Source organism: Pelophylax lessonae (assembly GCF_965119305.1).
Source record: "Pelophylax lessonae genome assembly, chromosome: 11".
Classification (NCBI taxonomy): Eukaryota; Metazoa; Chordata; class Amphibia; order Anura; family Ranidae; genus Pelophylax; species Pelophylax lessonae.
The window spans coordinates 100,427,601-100,447,863 of NC_138778.1; the positions used below are offsets into that span (position 1 = coordinate 100,427,601).

The following is a 20,263-nucleotide window of genomic DNA, read 5'->3' on the forward strand; positions in this document are numbered from 1 at the left end:
CATACGAAAATAAAAGCTACTGTATGTATAAATAAAAGCTGCATTTGAAATAAAAAACAATATGATGTTCAAACTTTTGACTTCTTTCTTTAATAACTACATAACACAGTACTTGTACTTTTACTTTCAGTACTTGAGTAGCAACATTTTTAAAAAAACTACTTGCAATACTTAAGTACAAAAAATGTTGAATATACTTTAGTACTTCTACTCAAGTCACTTTTTGATCGAGCACTTCTACTCAAGTCACTTTTTGATCGAGCACTTGTACTTTTACTCAAGTATGGGTTTTGAGTACTTTATACAACTCTGGATAGCACTGACATCACTATCCAAACATTGGGCGGCACAGTGGTGTAGTGGTTAGCACATTCACCTAGCAGCAAGAGGAGTCGCTGGTTCAAATCCCAACCATGACACTACCTGCCTGGAGTTTGCATGTTCTCCCTGTGCCTGCATGGGTTTCCTCCGGGTACTCCGGTTTCCTCCCACACTCCAAAGACATGCTGGTAGGTTAATTGGATCCTGTATATAAAAAAAAATTGGCCCTACTGTGTATGTATGTATGTGAGTTAGGGACCTTAGATTGTACACTCCTTGAGGGCAGGGACTGATGTGAATGTGTAATGTATATGTAAAGCGCTGCGTAAATTGACAGCGCTATATAAGTACCTGAAATAAATAAAACATGGCCACTGGCCATACAGTATTTGAACAATGATGTTACCTCCTGCCCCACAACTTCCCTTTTACATCAAATGACAGCTTGGGGAACGGTTATTTGGCTATGTGTACTGTTGGGATCGGTGTTGTGCATGGGATTTTTGTTCTTTTTTTTTCCTGCCAACTTGGCAGGGGACAGGCATTGTACATTGTATTTAATAATGGATTTACAGTGAGCAGTTTTGGGGGATTTTAACTTTTTTTTTATAAAGGACTTGTCAAATATTTGGGTGTCTTTATTTGTAGGTTACAATTTTTTTTTGTGAATGAGCAGGCCTATTCACGTTGGGGGGGGGGGGGGGTGTTCAGTATCTGGGGGACCCCCTTATTAATAAAGTGGGCATCCAGATTCTGATAAGCCACCCACTGCAGATCCTCACAATCAACTGGGTTGTGGGGTAGAAGCTCTTGTCCTCATCAACATGAGGAAATGGTGCTTTGCAGGGCAATTTTGAACCCTTTTTTTCCTTTGTAAATGTCAGTGCTGCTGCAGCAGTTTCTGTACATCACAGAGATGTGTCCCCTCATAGGCAGAATTAGGACACCCCAGGCATGTTATTTAAAGGAATTTGACATTTTTAATGTTTAATTTTAAGCATTTAAAAAAATCACTGCTCCTGTCTGATTTTTGTTATTTTTTGTCATTGGTACATGTTTTTCAAAGCTATTTTGACAGATTCAGCTCCCATTGATTTCAGTAGGGTTTGGGTTCAGCATTCAAACTTCCTCAAAGCTTGTGGAACCCTGCTCAAACCAAAACCCAGGGCAGTTAAGCTCATCTCTATATTTTACTAATAGGAAACTGTAGGAGCCTCCTGCTGCAGGAGAAACTCAACATGATGGCCACTAATCTTTGTAGAAAATAAGGGTCATCTACAATTGGAATTTAACTGGTTGCCGAACGCCGCAAGTGCATATACTGCGGCGGTCAACACCAGCCAGGCAAAGTGATGTATGGGTACGTCACTCGCCTGTCACTTGCTTGTGAGCCAATAGCACCACGACTCGTTCCCTGGGAACTCGGTGCGTGTGACCGGCGGACCCGATGTCCGCCGGTCACTCGCGATCATCCGGCGTGAAGGGAGAAAGGCAAACGGCTAATGTAAACAAGCCGCCTGTCATTCTCCCCTGTGTAGGAATAGTGATCATACGGTTCTACTATGTAGGACCGTTGATCACTGTTCCTACACCAGTAGCCATGTCCAATCACAGTTAGAAGCAGGCCCCTAGGGACACACTTAACCCCTCCTTCCCCAATAAAGTTAACCCCTTCCCTGCCAGTGTCATTTTGCAGTAACAGTGCATATATATATAGCACTGATTACTGTAGTAATGACACTGGTAACCCTAAAAGTGTCAAAAATGTCAGTCAAGGGTCCGATCTGTCCGCCGCAATGTCGCAGTACCGCAAAAAAAATCGCAGATCGCTGCCATTACGCGTTAAAAAAAAACCCACCAAAAATGACAGAAATCTTTCCCTTAGTTAGTAAACGCAATAACTTTTGTGCAAACCAATCAAAATACGCTTTTTGCAATTTTTTTTACCAAACATATGTGGAATAAAACAAATTGGCCTAAAATGTAAAAAAATTTTGATTTTTACATTTTTTGGGGGGAATTTCATATAAACAATTTGAAAAATATTGTTATTTTTGCAAAATTGACGCTCTTTTTTTGTTTATAGCGCAAAAAGTAAAAATCGCACAGGTGATCAAATACCACCAAAAGAAAGCTCTGTTTGTGGGAAAAAAATGACATCAGAATTCGTTTAGGTACAGCGTCGCACGACCGCGCAATTGTCCGTTAAAATCACGCAGTGCCGAATCGCAAAAAAACCCTGGTCGGAATGGGGGTAAAATCTTCCGGGGCTTAAGTGGTTAAGCAGGATTGCAAGTGTAATGTGTAATTTACAATGACCTACATGCTCTCCTGAGCTTGCTATTGCTCTCCTTTCTGACCTTTCTTTTGCTCTCTAAAAACTGTCCCTGCTATTTCTTGGAACTCTTCTTTTATGTGGAGTGCATGTAATGTTGAGGGTTTTCAACCAAAGCGCACATTCATGTTGCCTGATCATGCTTATGTAATGTAGAAAAGGCAGCAGGCACACACTTTTTCTTGGAGTACCTAATCAAACCAGATACAGCTGTAACACAAGATGCTGTAAGCAAGGCTGGATTTCTGCAAATATTATACTAGCTATGGCTGGGATGCCAGAGCCATGCCAGATACTTTGCTGAATGTAGAAATGTTTGATGTGAATCTGCTGTGATTCTTTGGATACTACTCTTGTTCATATAGGACTTCATGCTTTCTTCAGCTTTATACTGGGAAAAAAAAATTGTAAATAAAAGGGTAAGTTAACCCAAAAATGATTTGTTGAATGTTATTGGCTTGTAGCACCCACTGGATTTTTATACTCTTGAATGCTCATGGCAGTAATTCCAATTTCCGTTCCAAGCTGCCATACCAAGTATTAGAGAATACAGTGAGAACAGTAAGTTGATCTTGCTTGACTTTTGGCATAAAATTGCTGCAGCAGTGGGCCGGAGCTATAAGAAACCAGGCATTGTCCAACAAAAAGCACCCATTAAAAAACATATAATACAAAAATATAACAAGTTAGCACCTCAAGTGAACCTGTAGCCAGGCTATGCTCATTTAGATTTTTCCTTATTTTAAATATTTATAACAATCAGTATTTTTTTTTTTTAGCTCTCACTTAACATATTAAAAAAAGGTCAGGCTAAATTGCCTATGCCAATTATTCAAATGCCTATTTTTAATAGTATTGAGTTCAGCTTGGAATTATTGCAAACAATGCATAATAAGGGCAGCTCCAATTCCAGTCATAGACTGCTTGATTTTCAATCTTTTCCAAACAACACAGCAGGTTTCCAGCTAATGAACACGATCAACAATGTATAAGGTATAGGGAGTCCTACTTTTAGGCTGCACACTGAACAAACAGTCCTTTTCGGTAATGACTCCTATCTAAGGATTTTAAAAACTGCACCTTTCCTGGCCATGGATGGAAAGGGTAGAGGGCTGCAGTGCCATCTTAAGAGCATTAAAGGCCCCCGGGCAATGCAGTGCACTGGGGCCCCACCTACACAATCACCCGTGAGAATAAAAATGCTAATTATCAATATTTTTTGGTACAGCAGTGCCATGCTAATGACAGCATCTAGGTTCGGGGGCAGGGTCTGGTGAACACACACACGGATGGGAGTCAGACTTGACTGTCCTTTGTGTGCCTGTTCCCATGGAGGCAGATAGGCATTCCTGCAGTTGTGGGCTCCCCCTCCATGGCCCTAGTGGCCTGACAGCAGCGCAGGGCCGACAAGCACTTGGCACCTGCTAAGTTTGGTGGCAGGACGTACACGGGAATTGGGACTAATGCTTGGCTGGGGCTGGGTAGCTGCCCAGCGTGCCCATTCGGTAAGATGGCCCTGGAGGGCTGACGTATCTAGCTCCCAGCGAAGTGTGTGCTTGGTGACATGACTCAGCAGTTCTCAGTCTGAAACCAATTATGGTTTGGTAAAATTTGTACAATGTGTTCCCTTTCTTGCACCTATGACACCAGTACTTTTGCAGACTGGATTTCATTAAAACCTCATCACTTTGCTCCAGTAAATAGCCACCTGTCTTACTCAAAAACTCTGAATGCATACTGCACATGGTTAAATTACAGGTAGCTGGCTCTCCAGCAAAGTCCTTACTTTTAAATGATTAGAGGTCCCATGTATAGTTTATATGTGGCATGGGATATTGAAGGTTTAATGTTAATAATCGTGCGATTAAAGCAATGATAGACACTCCCACTTAACAGTGATTTTGATCAATTTCAGCAAATATGCTGGTAGTAACCCTATTCAGGGTTTCTCAACTAGGGTTCCTCCAGAGGCTTCTAGGGGTTCCTTGGGCAATAAGCAATATCTGCCCCTCAGATAAGTTCCCACTGACACCATTGATCATTTTAGCTATCTGTACTGGGGTCATTTTCCCAATGACCACAAGTGTAAGGAGAACTCTTCTCACTGACCATCAAACTAATGTATCATGAGTTGCAGATATATTTATTTTCAGAAGGGGTTCCCCAAGACAGGAAAGTTATTTCAAGGGTTCCTCTGTGTTGAAAAGGTTGAGAAAGACTGGGTTTATCTATTGAATAGAAGAGATGAGGTTTTGGAACAAGGTTTCAGAAACTCTTGTAAGGCATACAGTTGACTATTAAACAAAACATTTGATTCTTAATTAAATACCTGTAATAAGTATTTCAACCTACCACAGAATTTATCCTGAAACTGGATGGCAAAGTGCTGAATGAGATCAAATGATTCTACATAGAACACGTGGTCATCAATAGGAGGAGAGGCCATGGCCCGCAGAGAGTTGACATCTGCTCTCTGTACACCAACTGCATAGATTTCAATCTGGGCTTCCCGAGCCTGTGCAGCCACCTCTGTAACACGATCTTGAGGCCTACCATCAGTTACTATAACAGCAACTCTTGGAATCTTTTGAGACAGTGGTCGAGCTCCTTCTTCCTCAGTAAAAGCAACATTCATGGCATATTGTATAGCCAGACCGGTCATGGTCCCTTGTGCCAGAGGAATTATGTCATTGATGGCCTTCTGCATTTGAGCTTTTGTAGTGTAAGCCTTAAGAGAAAACACATTTTGCACTTGGCTGGAGTACTGGACTACTCCAACCCTTGTATGGCTAGGTCCAATTTCAAGTGAATTGATCATATCAATCATAAATTTTCTCATGTTTTCAAATTCAAAGGGGCGGACACTTCTTGAGCTGTCGATGATGAAGACCAGGTCCATGGGGCCACTCTTACATTTTGGCACTGCTAAAGGTATAAAAAAATTTTACCAGTTAGTTACAGTATACACACACATATATACAGTAATTTACAAGTCTACTTGAAGACAAAAGTCAGAAACCAGAAATCTACTTGACAAATGCAAAAATAGTTTTGCTGTCGAAACAATTTCATATACACAAAGATCAATTTATGTTATACCTATCTGTCGGGACTAATTTCCAACACTTTATAGCCTACATTGTTAAATTTATTGTAAGTGCAAAACAAACACTATCACCAGGCTCTTAGTAGAAAGGACGCAGACGTGAGCCATTTTGCTGTGATCATCAAGCTCTTGCTTTGTTGATGTGTTCTTATAAAATTTAACTTTACAGTCTATTGGGTAAGATTTAATTTTGTGGAGTTGTATTTCAATGGAAATTGTGTATTAGGAAAAGTTAGTGAAGTAAAAATTCTATTTGATTTATTTAATAACAGTTGTGTTCAGCGTTCCAAACAAACAATAGCATTTTTTTTGCACACTATTGCTAACTGTCCAAATTTATTCTAATATGTAATATTTCAGTATTGCCCATCTTTAATGCAAGCGAGTGAACAGAAAAAAAAATCAAAATTAAATCAATATTTGGCGTGACCACCCTGTGCCTTCAAAATACAGGCAGATATTTATCCATCATGCCATACCATCAGGGAGGCGTGTGATTGGCCTCAAATATATTTTGCTGCAGGACAACAGCCCCCAAAATACAGCCAATGTCATTAAGAACTATCTTCAGTGTAAAGAAGAACATGGAGTCCTGGACGTGATGGTTTAGCCCCCACAGAGCCCTCATCTCCACATCATCAAGTCTGTCTGGGATTACATGAAGAAACAGAAGAATCTGAGGCAGCCTATATCCACAAAAGATCTGTGACTAGTTCTCATGATGTTTGGAACAACCTACCTGCTGAGTTCCTTCAAAAACTGTGTGCAAATGTACCTAGAAGAGTTGTTGCTGTTTTGAAGGCAAAGGGTGGTCACACCAAATATTGATTTGGTTTGTATTTCTCTTCTGTTCATTTACTATTCATTTGGTTCATTGATAAAAATAAACTATTGACACTTCTGTTTTTAAAAGCATTCTTAATTTACAGCATTTTTTCATACCTGCCTAAAACATATATATAGTATCTCACAAAAGTGAGTACACCCCTCACATTTTTGTAAATATTTTATTATACCTTTTCATATGACAACACTGAAGAAATTACATTTTGCTACAACGTAAAGTAGTGAGTATACAGCTTGTATAACAGTGTAAATTTGCTGTCCCCTCAAAATAATTCAACACACAGCCATTAATGTCTAAACCGGATATAATGCTGAGCATGTGCACTCAACTTCTTTGGTCAACCATGGCCTGTTCTGAGTGGAACCTGTCCTGGTAAAACACTGTATGGTCTTGGCCACTGTTATACAAGCTGTACACTTCACTATTTTACATTGCAGCAAAGTGTCATTTCTTCAGTGTTGTCACATGAAAAGATATCATTAAATATTTACAAAAATGTGAGGGGTGTACTCACTTTTGTGAGATACTGTATATATATATATATCACATGAAGATATTGTGTTTTGTTTTTCCAGAAATAGCTCCAGGCCTCATTTCATATGTTTACCCATCTATTCTTAGCTGCTGTGTTGACAAACATAACATTTTTTTACAGAGCACAATAGTGCTCTGTGAAGTTACACACAGCTGAATTAGTCAGAGCAGTAACTCTTTTCCCCTTCTACAGTTTCGTACACACAATCAGATTATTCAACCAATTTTCTTTACCTTTTTGTTGCATGCTAGTCTCATATGGAAAGTGAAGAGGTTACTTTCATACAAAAATTATCGTACGACAGAATTAAACTTCAGAAGTGATGTCATGTGTTGAATTGTTTTGTATGTATTCTTTCGTTTCCGAGCATGCCTAGTCTTGCTCTTTTTTTTTGGACGAAAACTGTACTAATTAAAAAAAAATCGGACGTTATGTTCACGTACGATAAACATTTTAATTAAAGGGTAGGCTTGGGGCGCAGAGCACTGCGCCATGAGCCCACCCAGTTGTGTGACAAATAGTGAATGAATATTCGCTATTGCCACACTGATTCTCCTTCCGGGCCATCAGGAAGCAGGTCCTTAGACCTGTTTCCCGATTGGCCGAAAGGAGAAGTCATGCTATTGGCCAAGAAGGGGGTGGGGAGGAGACGGCCACCAAGAAGGGACATGAAGGTGCCTGAGGGGGAAGCCACCGCCTGTCAGTCTGGAGGAACAAGGTAAGTAAACTGGCGGGGAGGGGAAGATGTGGTGGTGCAGGCTGGAGTGATATGGTGGGAGGTGGTCAGTGGCCAGCTCCGTCTGACGCCCCCCCCCCCCCGACTGATGGAGCACCAGCCGCCACTGCTTAGAAGTCCAAATACTTACATTCAGCAGGTGGTCTTGCCTTCAATTGTGTTATGAGGACGAGAAGTAGTGTGGAAATATACAGCAGCTTCATCTTGCAAGTTGTAGATATTGTTCTATTGATTGACTGTGGGGAATAACAAAATAAAACAACGTTACCAATTAACTGAATCTAAACAGACTATAAACTTTTAATTCCTTTATGATGGTAACATCTACACATAAGATTTTTTAATTACAATTTGTATCAGGGACAAAGGTGTCCGTGTTTATATCGGTAGTTCCCTAGTTATTATGACATTCATATTTTATATTTTTCTGTAGATCGTACTAATCTACCCAAAAGTGACACTGTCTTCAGTTATATGCAGAATGTGTGGGGCTGAGCATCCTGCTGGTCTCCATCTTTTAAAGTCTCCAGTGATGAGAAAAGATGACAGGTACAGTTGCGCTGAATATCACAAAAGGCCCTGTGATGGACTAAAAAATATAAAAGATGTATTAAACGTGATATAAGGCCATTCACATCTGTGTATACACCATCAGTGAAGTGAATATTTCTCTCCAATCCATTTCTTCTTGCAACATTGATTGACTTTCAACAAACAAGTGAAAATTCCTCCACCAAAATAAAACGGCCTCTTACCAGAGAATAAAGACCTGTAAGGTCAGCAACACCTATGGCTTAACCCTGCCAGGGCCCCTCGAGTGCACACGAACCACGAAAATAATCCTGAATGTCTGTGTCTACACATCCACCTCCACAGTATTACAAGAGTATCGCTCCCCATAGGAAACACAATAATTCCACCATAGTGTAAAACATGCCCTCGTGCCCTAGGACAACGTCGTTTGTGACGAAATGCGTTGGGTTGCGATGTGCTGACGTCACCATAGTCTCCCGGAAGGACAGGCGAGATTCAGGATAGCCGGCCAGCTTTTTATTTACATGCATACCTAGATGAAATTGATGTAATTGCATTCTTATACTTTTACAATAAATATTTGGTATGTTTTACACTATGGCGGATTCATTGTCTTTCCTATGGGGAGCGATACTCTTGTAGTACTGTGGAGGTGGATGTTTGGACAAGGACATTCAGAATTATTCTCGTGGTTCCTCTGCACTCAAGGAGTCCTGGCGGGGTTAAGCCACAGGTGTTGCTGACCTTACAGGTCCTTATTCTCTGGTAAGAGGCCATTTTATTTTGGTGGAGGAATTTTCACTTGTGTGTTGATAGTCACTCAATGTTGCAAGAAGAAGTCGGTTGGAGAGAAATATTCACTTCACTAATGGTGTATACATAGATGTGAATAGACTTATATCATGTTTATTAAATTTTTAAATATTTTTTGTCCTATCACAGGGACTTTTGTTATATTATGCACAACTTTATCTGTTTTTACTGTATATTGTGTGGTTGTCTCACATTTTAGTTGCCGCTATTTTTTGGGTGTAAGTGTAGATATTAATCTTTTTAAATGAGTAGCGATGAGTTTAAACTCATCTATAATCTGAACTCCTAACCCACAATTGTTTGTACTCCAATGATCTGCTGGCCGGGTCTTTTCCCACCCCGCAGCTCACATGAGTCCCAGCATCTCATTGGAGTGCCAAAAACAGGAGTTCAGTATTTGGGTTAGAGATTAGTTTGGAGGGCATCTGAGCTCATCTCTACTCATCATTGAGACTAAAAAAGAGTTTTTTTTTTTTTAATACCATGCCCTTTCAGAAGTCCTTGGGCCTGTCATGTGACGCATTTACTAAACTGGAGAGTGCAACATTTGGTGCACCTGTAAATGATAGCCAATCAGCTTCTAACTTCACCTTGTACAATTAAGCTTTAAAAAAAAAAAAAACTGCAAGTCGATTGGTTTCTGTGCAGAGCTGCACCAGATTTTGCACTCTACAGTTTTAGAAAATCAACCCCATGAGGTCCTCTTTTCTGGTACTGAACATATTTTTTATGTTGCAGAGAATGTTGCTGACATGATGTGGCTGTGGTGACTCCCTCTTAAGGATAGGTCCATTGCCCCCCTATACTCACAGTGTGTCCTCAGTTTTCTTCATTGAATGACAGCAAGTATCATTTTACTTAGAAGACAGAGGACATCTTGTGGCACAGAAGAGGTACTGCAGGGGACACAACCAGAAAGGAGATTAGTGTTGCAGCTACAGTTGCATTTTTTGTTTTTTTCAGACTGAGGGCCCAATTTAACGAAAAAAAATTGGGCTTTTAAACATGCTGCAGCTACTAAAAAATACCTCCTATAACATCTGCCAGAAATGCAGACAGCTCCTGACTTCTGGTAGTGGGCCAACAATGCTGCCACTGCAACACTGAGATCCCAAACCGTTTTCTGAACCTTGTCTCCCCAGCTGGACTATAGAAAACCCCCCATGCGTCCTCCTATAACATTTGCACAGCACATCCTCCTATAATATCTGCACAGCACATCCTTCTATAACATCTGCACAGCACATCCTCCTATAACATCTGCACAGCACACCCTTCTATAACATCTGCACAGCACACCCTCCTATAACATCTGTACAGCACACCCTCCTATAACATCTGCACAGCACACTCTCCTATAACATCTGCACAGCACACCCTCCTATAACATCTGTACAGCACACCCTCCTATAACATCTGCACAGCACACCCTCCTATAACATCTGCACAGCACATCCTCCTATAACATTTGCACAGCACATCCTCCTATAACATCTGTACAGCACACCCTCCTATAACATCTGCACAGCACATCCTCCTATAACATCTGTACAGCACATCCTCCTATAAAATCTGCACAGCACACCCTCCCTATAACATCTGCACAGCACATCCTCCTATAAAATCTGCACAGCACACCCTCCTATAACATCTGCACAGCACATCCTCCTATAACATCTGCATAGCACATCCTCCTATAACATCTGCACAGCACACCCTCCTATAACATCTGTACAGCACACCCTCCTATAACATCTGCATAGCACATCCTCCTATAAAATCTGCACAGCACACCCTCCTATAACATCTGTACAGCACATCCTCCTATAACATCTGCACAGCACACTCTCCTATAACATCTGCACAGCACACCCTCCTATAACATCTGTACAGCACATCCTCCTATAAAATCTGCACAGCACACCCTCCTATAACATCTGCACAGCACATCCTCCTATAGCATCTGCACAGCACACCCTCCTATAACATCTGCACAGCATATTCTCCTATAACATCTGTACAGCATACCCTCCTATAACATCTGCACAGCACATCCTCCTATAACATCTGTACAGCACATCCTCCTATAACATCTGCACAGCACACCCTCCTATAACATCTGCACAGCACATCCTCCTATAACATCTGTACAGCATACCCTCCTATAACATCTGCACAGCACATCCTCCTATAACATCTGTACAGCACATCCTCCTATAACATCTGCACAGCACACCCTCCTATAACATCTGCACAGCACATCCTCCTATAACATCTGTACAGCACACCCTCCTATAACATCTGCACAGCACATCCTCCTATAACATCTGCACAGCACATCCTCCTATAACATCTGCACAGCACACCCTCCTATAACATCTGCACAGCACATCCTCCTATAGCATCTGTACAGCACATCCTCCTATAGCATCTGCACAGCACATCCTTCCAATATTTGTATTATTATGCCTGCTATTTCTTCTGGCAGCATAGTCGGCTCACTATGGGATGGTAGGAGCTCACTCGAGCAGCATTTCTGAGGGCCTGTTGACACCAATTGTGTCGCAGGAAACACATTCTTCCCACATTCAATGGAAAGTCTCTGTCCTTTTTAGACGTTTGTGGGTGCCATGAATGATTATTGGCACCTCAAACACATCTAGCAAGCTGGTGTGCATTGTGGCCACCAAAACATATGTTATCGCAGTACCATGCATTTTGGTGCAGCACAATTTTAAAAGTCACACCTGCCATACTTTTTGTACATTCCCGACTGTTTGGCAGCCTATTGAAATGAATCAGCTGTCAAAAACGAACTTTTTGGGAACACGTAAATGCACGAATGCATATGTTGTGATGTGATCCAGCCCTCAATGACATGACATGGGTAAGGTTTTTGAATATTTTTCTATCACTGAATTTATGCATCTAATAAATGTTGAACAACTCAAAGCTGTCAGTCAAAGCTAGGATATTGTGGAAAGGATTGGGTTGGCCTTCTTCTTTCATTGTTTTTAGATCCCATTCAAATTTGGTTTGGCTGAACACTCAAAAAAGATTCCACACATAAATGTAAAAAATCATCTAAATAAGGATCCCTAAGGCCATGGAAACAGAATCTGTTTTTCTTTTAAATACTAAAAAATATAAAGATTATTCAATATACTGTATGATTTTGTCTTGCTGACACATTGAATGGTGTTTTTGGCTTTCGTCCAGTTTTCAGATAAAATCTGCAAAGTTAGCTTTCCATTTTCACTGGCCCCGGTCCAGCAAATGTAAGTCCCACTGATATATAGTATATATATCTATATATACACTTGGCAACTCATTTTCATTGATCAACAAAGAGGCTTCTGTGTATTTAGACAGAATTTCCCTGTTCGATTTAAGCAGAAATCACTGACAGTGTTTTCTCTGACATGGTTATTTCAGAATTTGGCTCCTGCCTGAAATCTGATATACACCAAAGTCAGAACACACGTTTTACAGAGTTACAAAGGCTGGCAAATCTAAGCAACCCATATATGAAGACAGATTGCTGAATGATCCAAACTATTTTAATGCAATCAGGAGACAATCTGTCTGCTACTGACCATCAGCACATCGTCAGCTAGGAATAACATTGGAAAGTTTTTTTTCTCTGGGTTCTTGATTAAAAAAAACCTGTCGTAGTTAAGTATGAAGGCTGTCATTACTGACCTCTTGAAAATAATAGTTCTCCGGCTCCCATGCTTGTCTGATGGCTTTAGCATATTGTCACTGACTGGTAAAGTATCCTTGCATCTCAGTGACCACCACTGTACCTCTTTGCTTCCCCACTGACCACCACTACGCCTATGCACTTCTCCTTTGAACACTACTGAACCTATGGAATTCTTTACTGAACACCACTGCACCTGGCCGCTTTTCCATTGACCACCACTACACCTAAGCACTTCTCAATTGGCCACCACCACACCTATGCATAGTTATAGTTACATAGTTAGTCAGGTTGAAGGCTGTCATTGCTGACCTCTTGAAAATAATAGTTCCCTGGCTCCCATGCTTGTCTGATGGCTTTAGCATATTGTCACTAACTGCTAAAGTATCCTTGCATCTCAGTGACCACCACTGTACCTCTTTACTTCCACTGACCACCATTACGCCTATTCAGTTCTCCTTTGAACAATGAACACTACTGAACCTATGGAATACTTTACTGAACACCACTGCACCTGGCCGCTTTTCCATTGACCACCACTACGCCTATGCACTTCTCCTTTGAACACTACTGAATCTATGGAATTCTTTACTGAACACCACTTCACCTGGGCACTTTTCCATTGACCACCACTAAACCTAAGCACTTCTCAATTGACCACCACTGCATCTATTATCAGTTACATAGTTAGTCAGGTTGAAAAAAAGACACAAGTCCACCTGGCTCAACCAATAAAAGAAAACAAAAAAAGAAACAGTAAAGAAAACCCAACCATACAATCCCATATACACAATCCTATACCCGTAGTTGATCCAGAGGAAGGCGAAAAAACCCCAGCAAAGCATGATTTAATTTGCTCTAGCAGGGGAAATAAATTCCTTCCTGTTCCCCCGAGAGGCAATCAGATATTCCCTGGATAAACTTTATGCACTTCTCCATGGACCACCATTGCACCTATATGCACTTCTTCACTCGCTACTACTGCACCTACACACTTTTCTACTGACCGCAACTACACCTGTGCATTTCTCCATTGACCACCACTGCACCTATACACTTTTCCAATGACAACCTCTGCATCTATATGCACTTCTCTATTGACCACCATTGCACCTACAGTATCTCACAAAAGTAAGTACACCCCTCACATTTTTGTAAATATTTTATTCTATCTTTTCATGTGACAACACTGAAGAAATAACACTTGGCTACAATGTAAAGTAATGAGTGTACAGTTGTATAACAGTAAATTTGCAGTCCCCCTAACGGAAATTGTTCAAATTGGGCCCAATTAGCCATTTTTCCTCCCTGGTGTCATGTGACTTATTAATGTTACAAGGTCTCAGGTGTGAATGGGGAGCAGGTGTGTTAAATTTGGTGTTATCGCACTTCTCAATTGACCACCACTGCACCTATGCATAGTTAGTAAAAAAGACACAAGTCCATCACAAGTCTATCTAGCTCAACCAATAAAAAAGAAAAAAAAAAAAAAAACAGTAAAGAAAACCCAACCATACAATCCCATTTACACAATCCAATACCCGCAGTTGATCCAGAGGAAGGCGAAAAAACCCCAGCAAAGCATGATTAAATTTGCTCCAGCAGGGGAAATAAATTCCTTCCTGATCCCCCGAGAGGCAATCGGATATTCCCTGGATCAACTTTATGCACTTCTCCATGGACCACCATTGCACCTATATGCACTTCTTCACTCGCTACTACTGCACCTACACACTTTTCTACTGACCGCCACTACACCTGTGCATTTCTCCATTGACCACCACTGCACCTATGCACTTTTCCAATGACAACCTTTGCATCTATATGCACTTCTCTATTGACCACCATTGCACCTACAGTATCTCACAAAAGTAAGTACACCCCTCACGTTTTTGTAAATATTTTATTCTATCTTTTCATGTGACAACACTGAAGAAATAACACTTGGCTACAATGTAAAATAATGAGTGCACAGTTGTATAACAGTAAATTTGCAGTCCCCCTAACGGAAATTGTTCAAATTGGGCCCAATTAGCCATTTTCCCTCCCCGGTGTCATGTGACTCATTAATGTTACAAGGTCTCAGGTGAGAATGGGGAGCAGGTGTGTTAAATTTGGTGTTATCGCTCTCACTCTTTCATACTGGTCACTGGAAGTTAAACATGGCATCTCATGGCAAAGAACTCTCTGAGGATCTGAAAAAAAGAATTGTTGCTCTATATAAAGATGGCCTAGGCTATAAGAAGATTGCCAAGACCCTGAAATTGAGCTGAAGCACAGTGGCCAAGACCATACAGCAGTTTACCAGGACAGGTTCTGCTCAGAACAGGACTCGCCATGGTCGACCAAAGAGGTTGAATGCACGTGCTCAGCGTCATATCCAGAGGTTGTCTTTAGGAAGCTGGAGGAGCGCAAGGTCTCTAACATCCACCAGCTTCGTGATGTCATCATGGAGAAAAGACAGAGGACTCCAATGGCAAACTGTGAAGCTCCGGTGATCTCCACGCCCAAGAGAGTTAAGACAGTGCTAGAAAATAATGGTGGCCACACAAAATATTCACACTTTGGGCCCAATTTGGACATTTTCACTTAGGGGTGTACTCACTTTTGTTGCCTGTGGTTTAGACATTATTGGCTGTGTGTTGAGTTCTTTTGAGGGGACAGCAACTTTACACTGTTATACAAGCTGTACACTCACTACTTTACATTGTAGCAAAGTGTCATTTCTTCAGTGTTGTCACATGAAAAGGTATAATAAATGATTTACAAAAATGTGAGGGGTGCACTCACTTTTGTGAGATACTGTACACTGGCTACTAATGCACCTATACTTTTTTCTACTGACTGCCACGACACCTGTGCACTTCTCCATTGACAACTACTGCACCTATGCTCAACAGACCACCATGTCCCCATGCACTTTTGCACTGACTTCCACTGCACCAATGCACTCTTCACTACCACTGTAACAGCACAACACTTCTCTACTGTATACTCTGTGCTATATTATTACTTTCTAAGGCTACTGGACTCCATGAAGTGCTCACTCCTTGAGGCACCACTAAGAATATGACTAGGCCTCCCTTGTTAGTACAGAGGTTGCCTGCCATAGACACAGTTCTAAACACACCAATGCATAGGCTCAGTTTAGGGGGTGTCTTTTTTGTGGATTTGCAGAAAACTTAAACAGGAGAGGAATTGCAGGAAAACCCAAAAAAATAAATAAATAAAACAAAAACGAAAATCAATAGGAAGACACATTTCCTAATACAAATCCTATTGCAGCGTGCATACATGAGAGTCCCAAACACAGGTCTTACTCACAATGTCCTAGGAGCCATATGCCACCCAGTTTCCACACAACACTTCAGTGAGAGAGACAAGGATCTTTCTCCAGACTAAGACTCAAGAACAATGTCCTCCAGCAAAAATCCTTTAGCAAATCTTCTTTAGGTCCTCATCCCAGCAAGTACAGAGGCCAAAACTGCTAATCTTTTCTCCTGTAGTTGCCTCCAGGGGCAATGGCCCCAGGAGAACTAAAAACCCTCCCTGAAGAGGAATGAACACTCTGGAAAAGCCTCCCAATTATGTATCAACGTTCTCAGTCACCTTCTGGGTGCCTGCTCTCAGGGATTGGCCGAGGCCTAATAAATATTCATAACTGAGTCATTGACCCTCCTGCTCTGTTTTCTGGAAGCTCCCTCTGGAAACAGGCAGGAGCAATCAATCACCATAGGAAACCCTGACCAAACCAAAAAGCAGATTATTGCTTCACTGATTACGGTAAAGCCAATAACTATATTTAGCCTAACAGAGACAGGGTGCTACAACTATATTGTACATTAATTTCTATGAAATTCTGTACCCATCCTGTTCCACGAACTGGCACAATTTTGCTACTACGACATTAAACACAAACTGGTATCATACGATCACACCTGTGATTATCTTCCTAAAATAATTTTGCTTTGATGAATGTTTCTCTTTGAAATTGGGAATGCAGGCATATAAACAAAGAAATGCATGGTTGTTTGCAACTTTGAACACAGTATTTCCTGTATTTTCTCCTCCACCAAACCAAATATGGTCTCCTTCTTGCCATGACAATTCACTTGTGTGCACATGGTTCTCAATAAGAGGCTAAGGTTAAGTTAATAGCAAGACTAAACACTGCAAAAAGAGCCCAGTGTGTCCCACAAAAGGAAATAAAGAACACATTTCCAGCTCAGTTAGTTTATTTAAGGCAGGATGAATAGTGCACCACATATTTTGCTTCCATTGAGATGGCAAGCGATAATATTCTATGTAAAGGGAAAAAAACTTGAAATCAGTTTAGCAGCATTTATGTGTATCATATTTCGGCTAAAATTCAGATGCTAATGCAGCTACCTAACATCAAGTTACCCAGTCCTCACATACAGAAAGATGGGGGAACTGGGAAATATGCATCCATATACATAGAGTTACTACTGCCTTAGGGATATATTTATTTTTACTGCGCAAATTAACTTTGACCCCTTGACAATCACCTAAAGCGTTTGTTACCCCAACACTTCATATTCTTTATAAGTGCCTGCTGTACAACGTACTTGTATGAGAAAGACTCCTATTCTCTTTGTATTGCTTTCTTTATGTGAAGTTTCTGGTGTTCCTGCCAGTCCCTCTGCTTTCCTATTAAATCTTCTAATTCTTTATTGTCACACCGGTAAAATAGACAAGGTTGCTAACGCATTTCGGCGATGAGCCTTGGTTACAGCACAGGCTCATCGCCGAAATGCGTTAGCCACCTTGTCTATTTTACTCACTGAGGTGTGACAATAAAGAATTGGAAGATTTACAGAGTTTCCAGCTGTCCTTTTGCTTGACATTTTACTGATTTACTCTATTCTGTATGAATGAATACATTTGACCTGGAGAGAAGTTAAGTTCTGCCCCAATTTGCACAGAATGAATGTACAGTCAATTTTTACAGGTCGAATAGCTGTGCACATTTGTTATAAGTACACCTGTATGTTTCAGGGTGTACTGTGACCTCAGATTTATAGATGCGCACACCGCCACCGATTCACCTCCAGGAAACAATGATTTAGGCTTGGATCTTTTATAATTTTTGTAGAAGAAACGATGACAAACAGTTGAACATTTTGACCATGTAGCAGGCAAACTTGCAAAATCATTTTGTCTCTCTTTGCATTTGCGGCTACTGATTTCCTCTCGTTTTTGTCTTAGTCTTTGGAGATGGAGGCCATATTTCACCTTCAGCGATAACTCCCACTGAGAGAGGAAACATAATTCATCATATTCACATACTAGAAATACTTGTCAAGCTTCATACAGACACGTCGCTACTATGCTGATCTTTCCTTGGAAATGATAATATTAATAAATAGCAGGTGGTGCGGACTAATGCAGTCCAAAGTCTGAGAATACATTCTTTATGTGATGAATTCCTTGCACTGACATCCAGAAGATCAGAAGAGAAGAGATGCGTCGCTTGGAACAACTTGATGCCCTGATGTTGACAGACCTCTGTTGAGATGGAATCTTGCACTAGCGGTGGTGGATGAAAAGGGCTTTGTGTACACAAATTGCAAGCATTGACACCAAAGAGAGACCTAGTTTCATGGGAATTTGTGTGAAAAACTGAAACCTAGCTTGTTACAAGAAGACTTTTTCAGCGTGCCAGGTTTGAGATAAGAGTTGGACAAGATGTTACATTTATAAACCTCACATGGGGTCCTTCACAGCTCCAAAGGATTTGCAGAACAAAATCTAGAGTGTATGTACGGCCAATTTTTTTTCATTTTAGATAAACAAGGTCAGGTTTTTATAGCGGTCTACCGGGAGGATTCACCCTCTCTAGTTTTCCTGGTGGTCAGGGTTACCGATAGTGATGAGAAAGTGTTTCAGTTGTTGCAAGAACAAAAGGTGAGGGTAAATCATCCAATGGGGAAGTCCATTCTGTTAATAACTGTCTAAATCTGGCCACACACTAGTAGAATATTGTTTGAAATTATTTGTTTAACCACTTCAGCAGATGGACCGCAACATACAACCCCCGGAACCACACAAGGCCACGCACCATAACCCCCCCGGACCACAGCAGGACCCTCCCAAACCCCCCCCCCCCGGCTCCCTCACCCTGTCTGGACGCGACATCTGGACAAGTGCGGTGGTGGCGGCAACTTAGGCTTCTTCCCTTCTCGGTCTTCAGCATCTCCTCCCTCCTCCGTGCCCAATGGCATAGCTTCAAATTTCAGGCCAATCAGGAAATGGGTCTCACGACCCGCTTTCTGATTGGCCAGGAGAAGGATCCATGTGACAATAGTGAATTTTTATCATGCATGCAACTTTATGTGTGGCAAGTCGCACTAGTGTGAATCAAGCCTTGAGCTTGTACAGCGTTTTTCAAGTGTTTTGAGATGCGTTTTTGTATTAGCCAATAGAGAAAACTATCATCTGTTACATCATTCGTTGCTATGTGTATCTGCTTTCCGCTGCTTCAAAAATTCACCATTTTGCCTGATTCCAGCTTCAAAAGCTAAACTTTTTTTTTCAGGTGTTTGGCTTCAAGCATTTTGAAGTGGAGATGTGAACCACCATCATTAAAGTGGAAGTCCAACCTAACACTAAAATCTCTAAATCTACAGTCATCCACGATCTAAAGGCCCGTACACATGAGTGGAAATTCGGCCGGGAATTTTTGTCCGACGACCGATCTGCCGATTTTCGGCTTGTTAGTATGGTGCTCTCGACAACCGACTCCGACTTTTCAGCCGAAAAAATCCTGGTGTGCAGGCTATAAAATTTTTGTCCTCCGTCAAAACACGTCCGATTTTCGTGCAGTCAGTACAGATTTCGATGGGGAAAAATCTTATGAGCAAGACTAGCCATGCTCAGAGATGAAAGAACACATACAAAGCAATCCAACACATGACGTCACTTCTGAAGTAGAATTCTGTCGTGCGGGAAAATGCAGTCTAGAGCACATTCCAACCAACAGACACCACTCTGGTCAAAAGACGGACGACCGGTCGGAGGAAATTCGTTGCGTGTGTACGAGGCTTAAAACTAATCGCTCTGGTCAGGTCTCCAGCGGTGGAAGTTCTGCAGGAGACAACGGCTGGGAAATAAACGGGAAGTGACCTCAACCATAGAGTTACAATAGGGCTTCCACTGTCAGCTGCCTTCTCTACATTGAAGCTGCCACTGACAGCTCAGGGTGGAACTGGACGGGATTTCTTCTTTACAGGGCTAGATAGGTTAGTCTTAGATCGTGGATGCCTGTAGATTTAAAGATTTTAGTGCTAGAGTGGGCTTCGACTTTAGGAAT

General features: G+C 41.3%; 1 protein-coding gene across 1 annotated transcript in view; it reads right to left on the reverse strand.

The window, feature by feature from the left end:
* MATN4 (matrilin 4) overlaps positions 1–20,263 on the reverse strand; it is a 97,604-nt gene that overhangs the window by 54,463 nt on the left and 22,878 nt on the right. The window contains exons 2-3 of the mRNA XM_082272965.1: positions 8,011–8,116; positions 4,986–5,581 (exon numbers count right to left, since the gene is read on the reverse strand). Coding sequence (XP_082129091.1) covers positions 4,986–5,581; positions 8,011–8,083 — 669 coding nt within the window. The 5' untranslated portion in view covers positions 8,084–8,116. The remainder of the gene's footprint in view (positions 1–4,985; positions 5,582–8,010; positions 8,117–20,263) is intronic.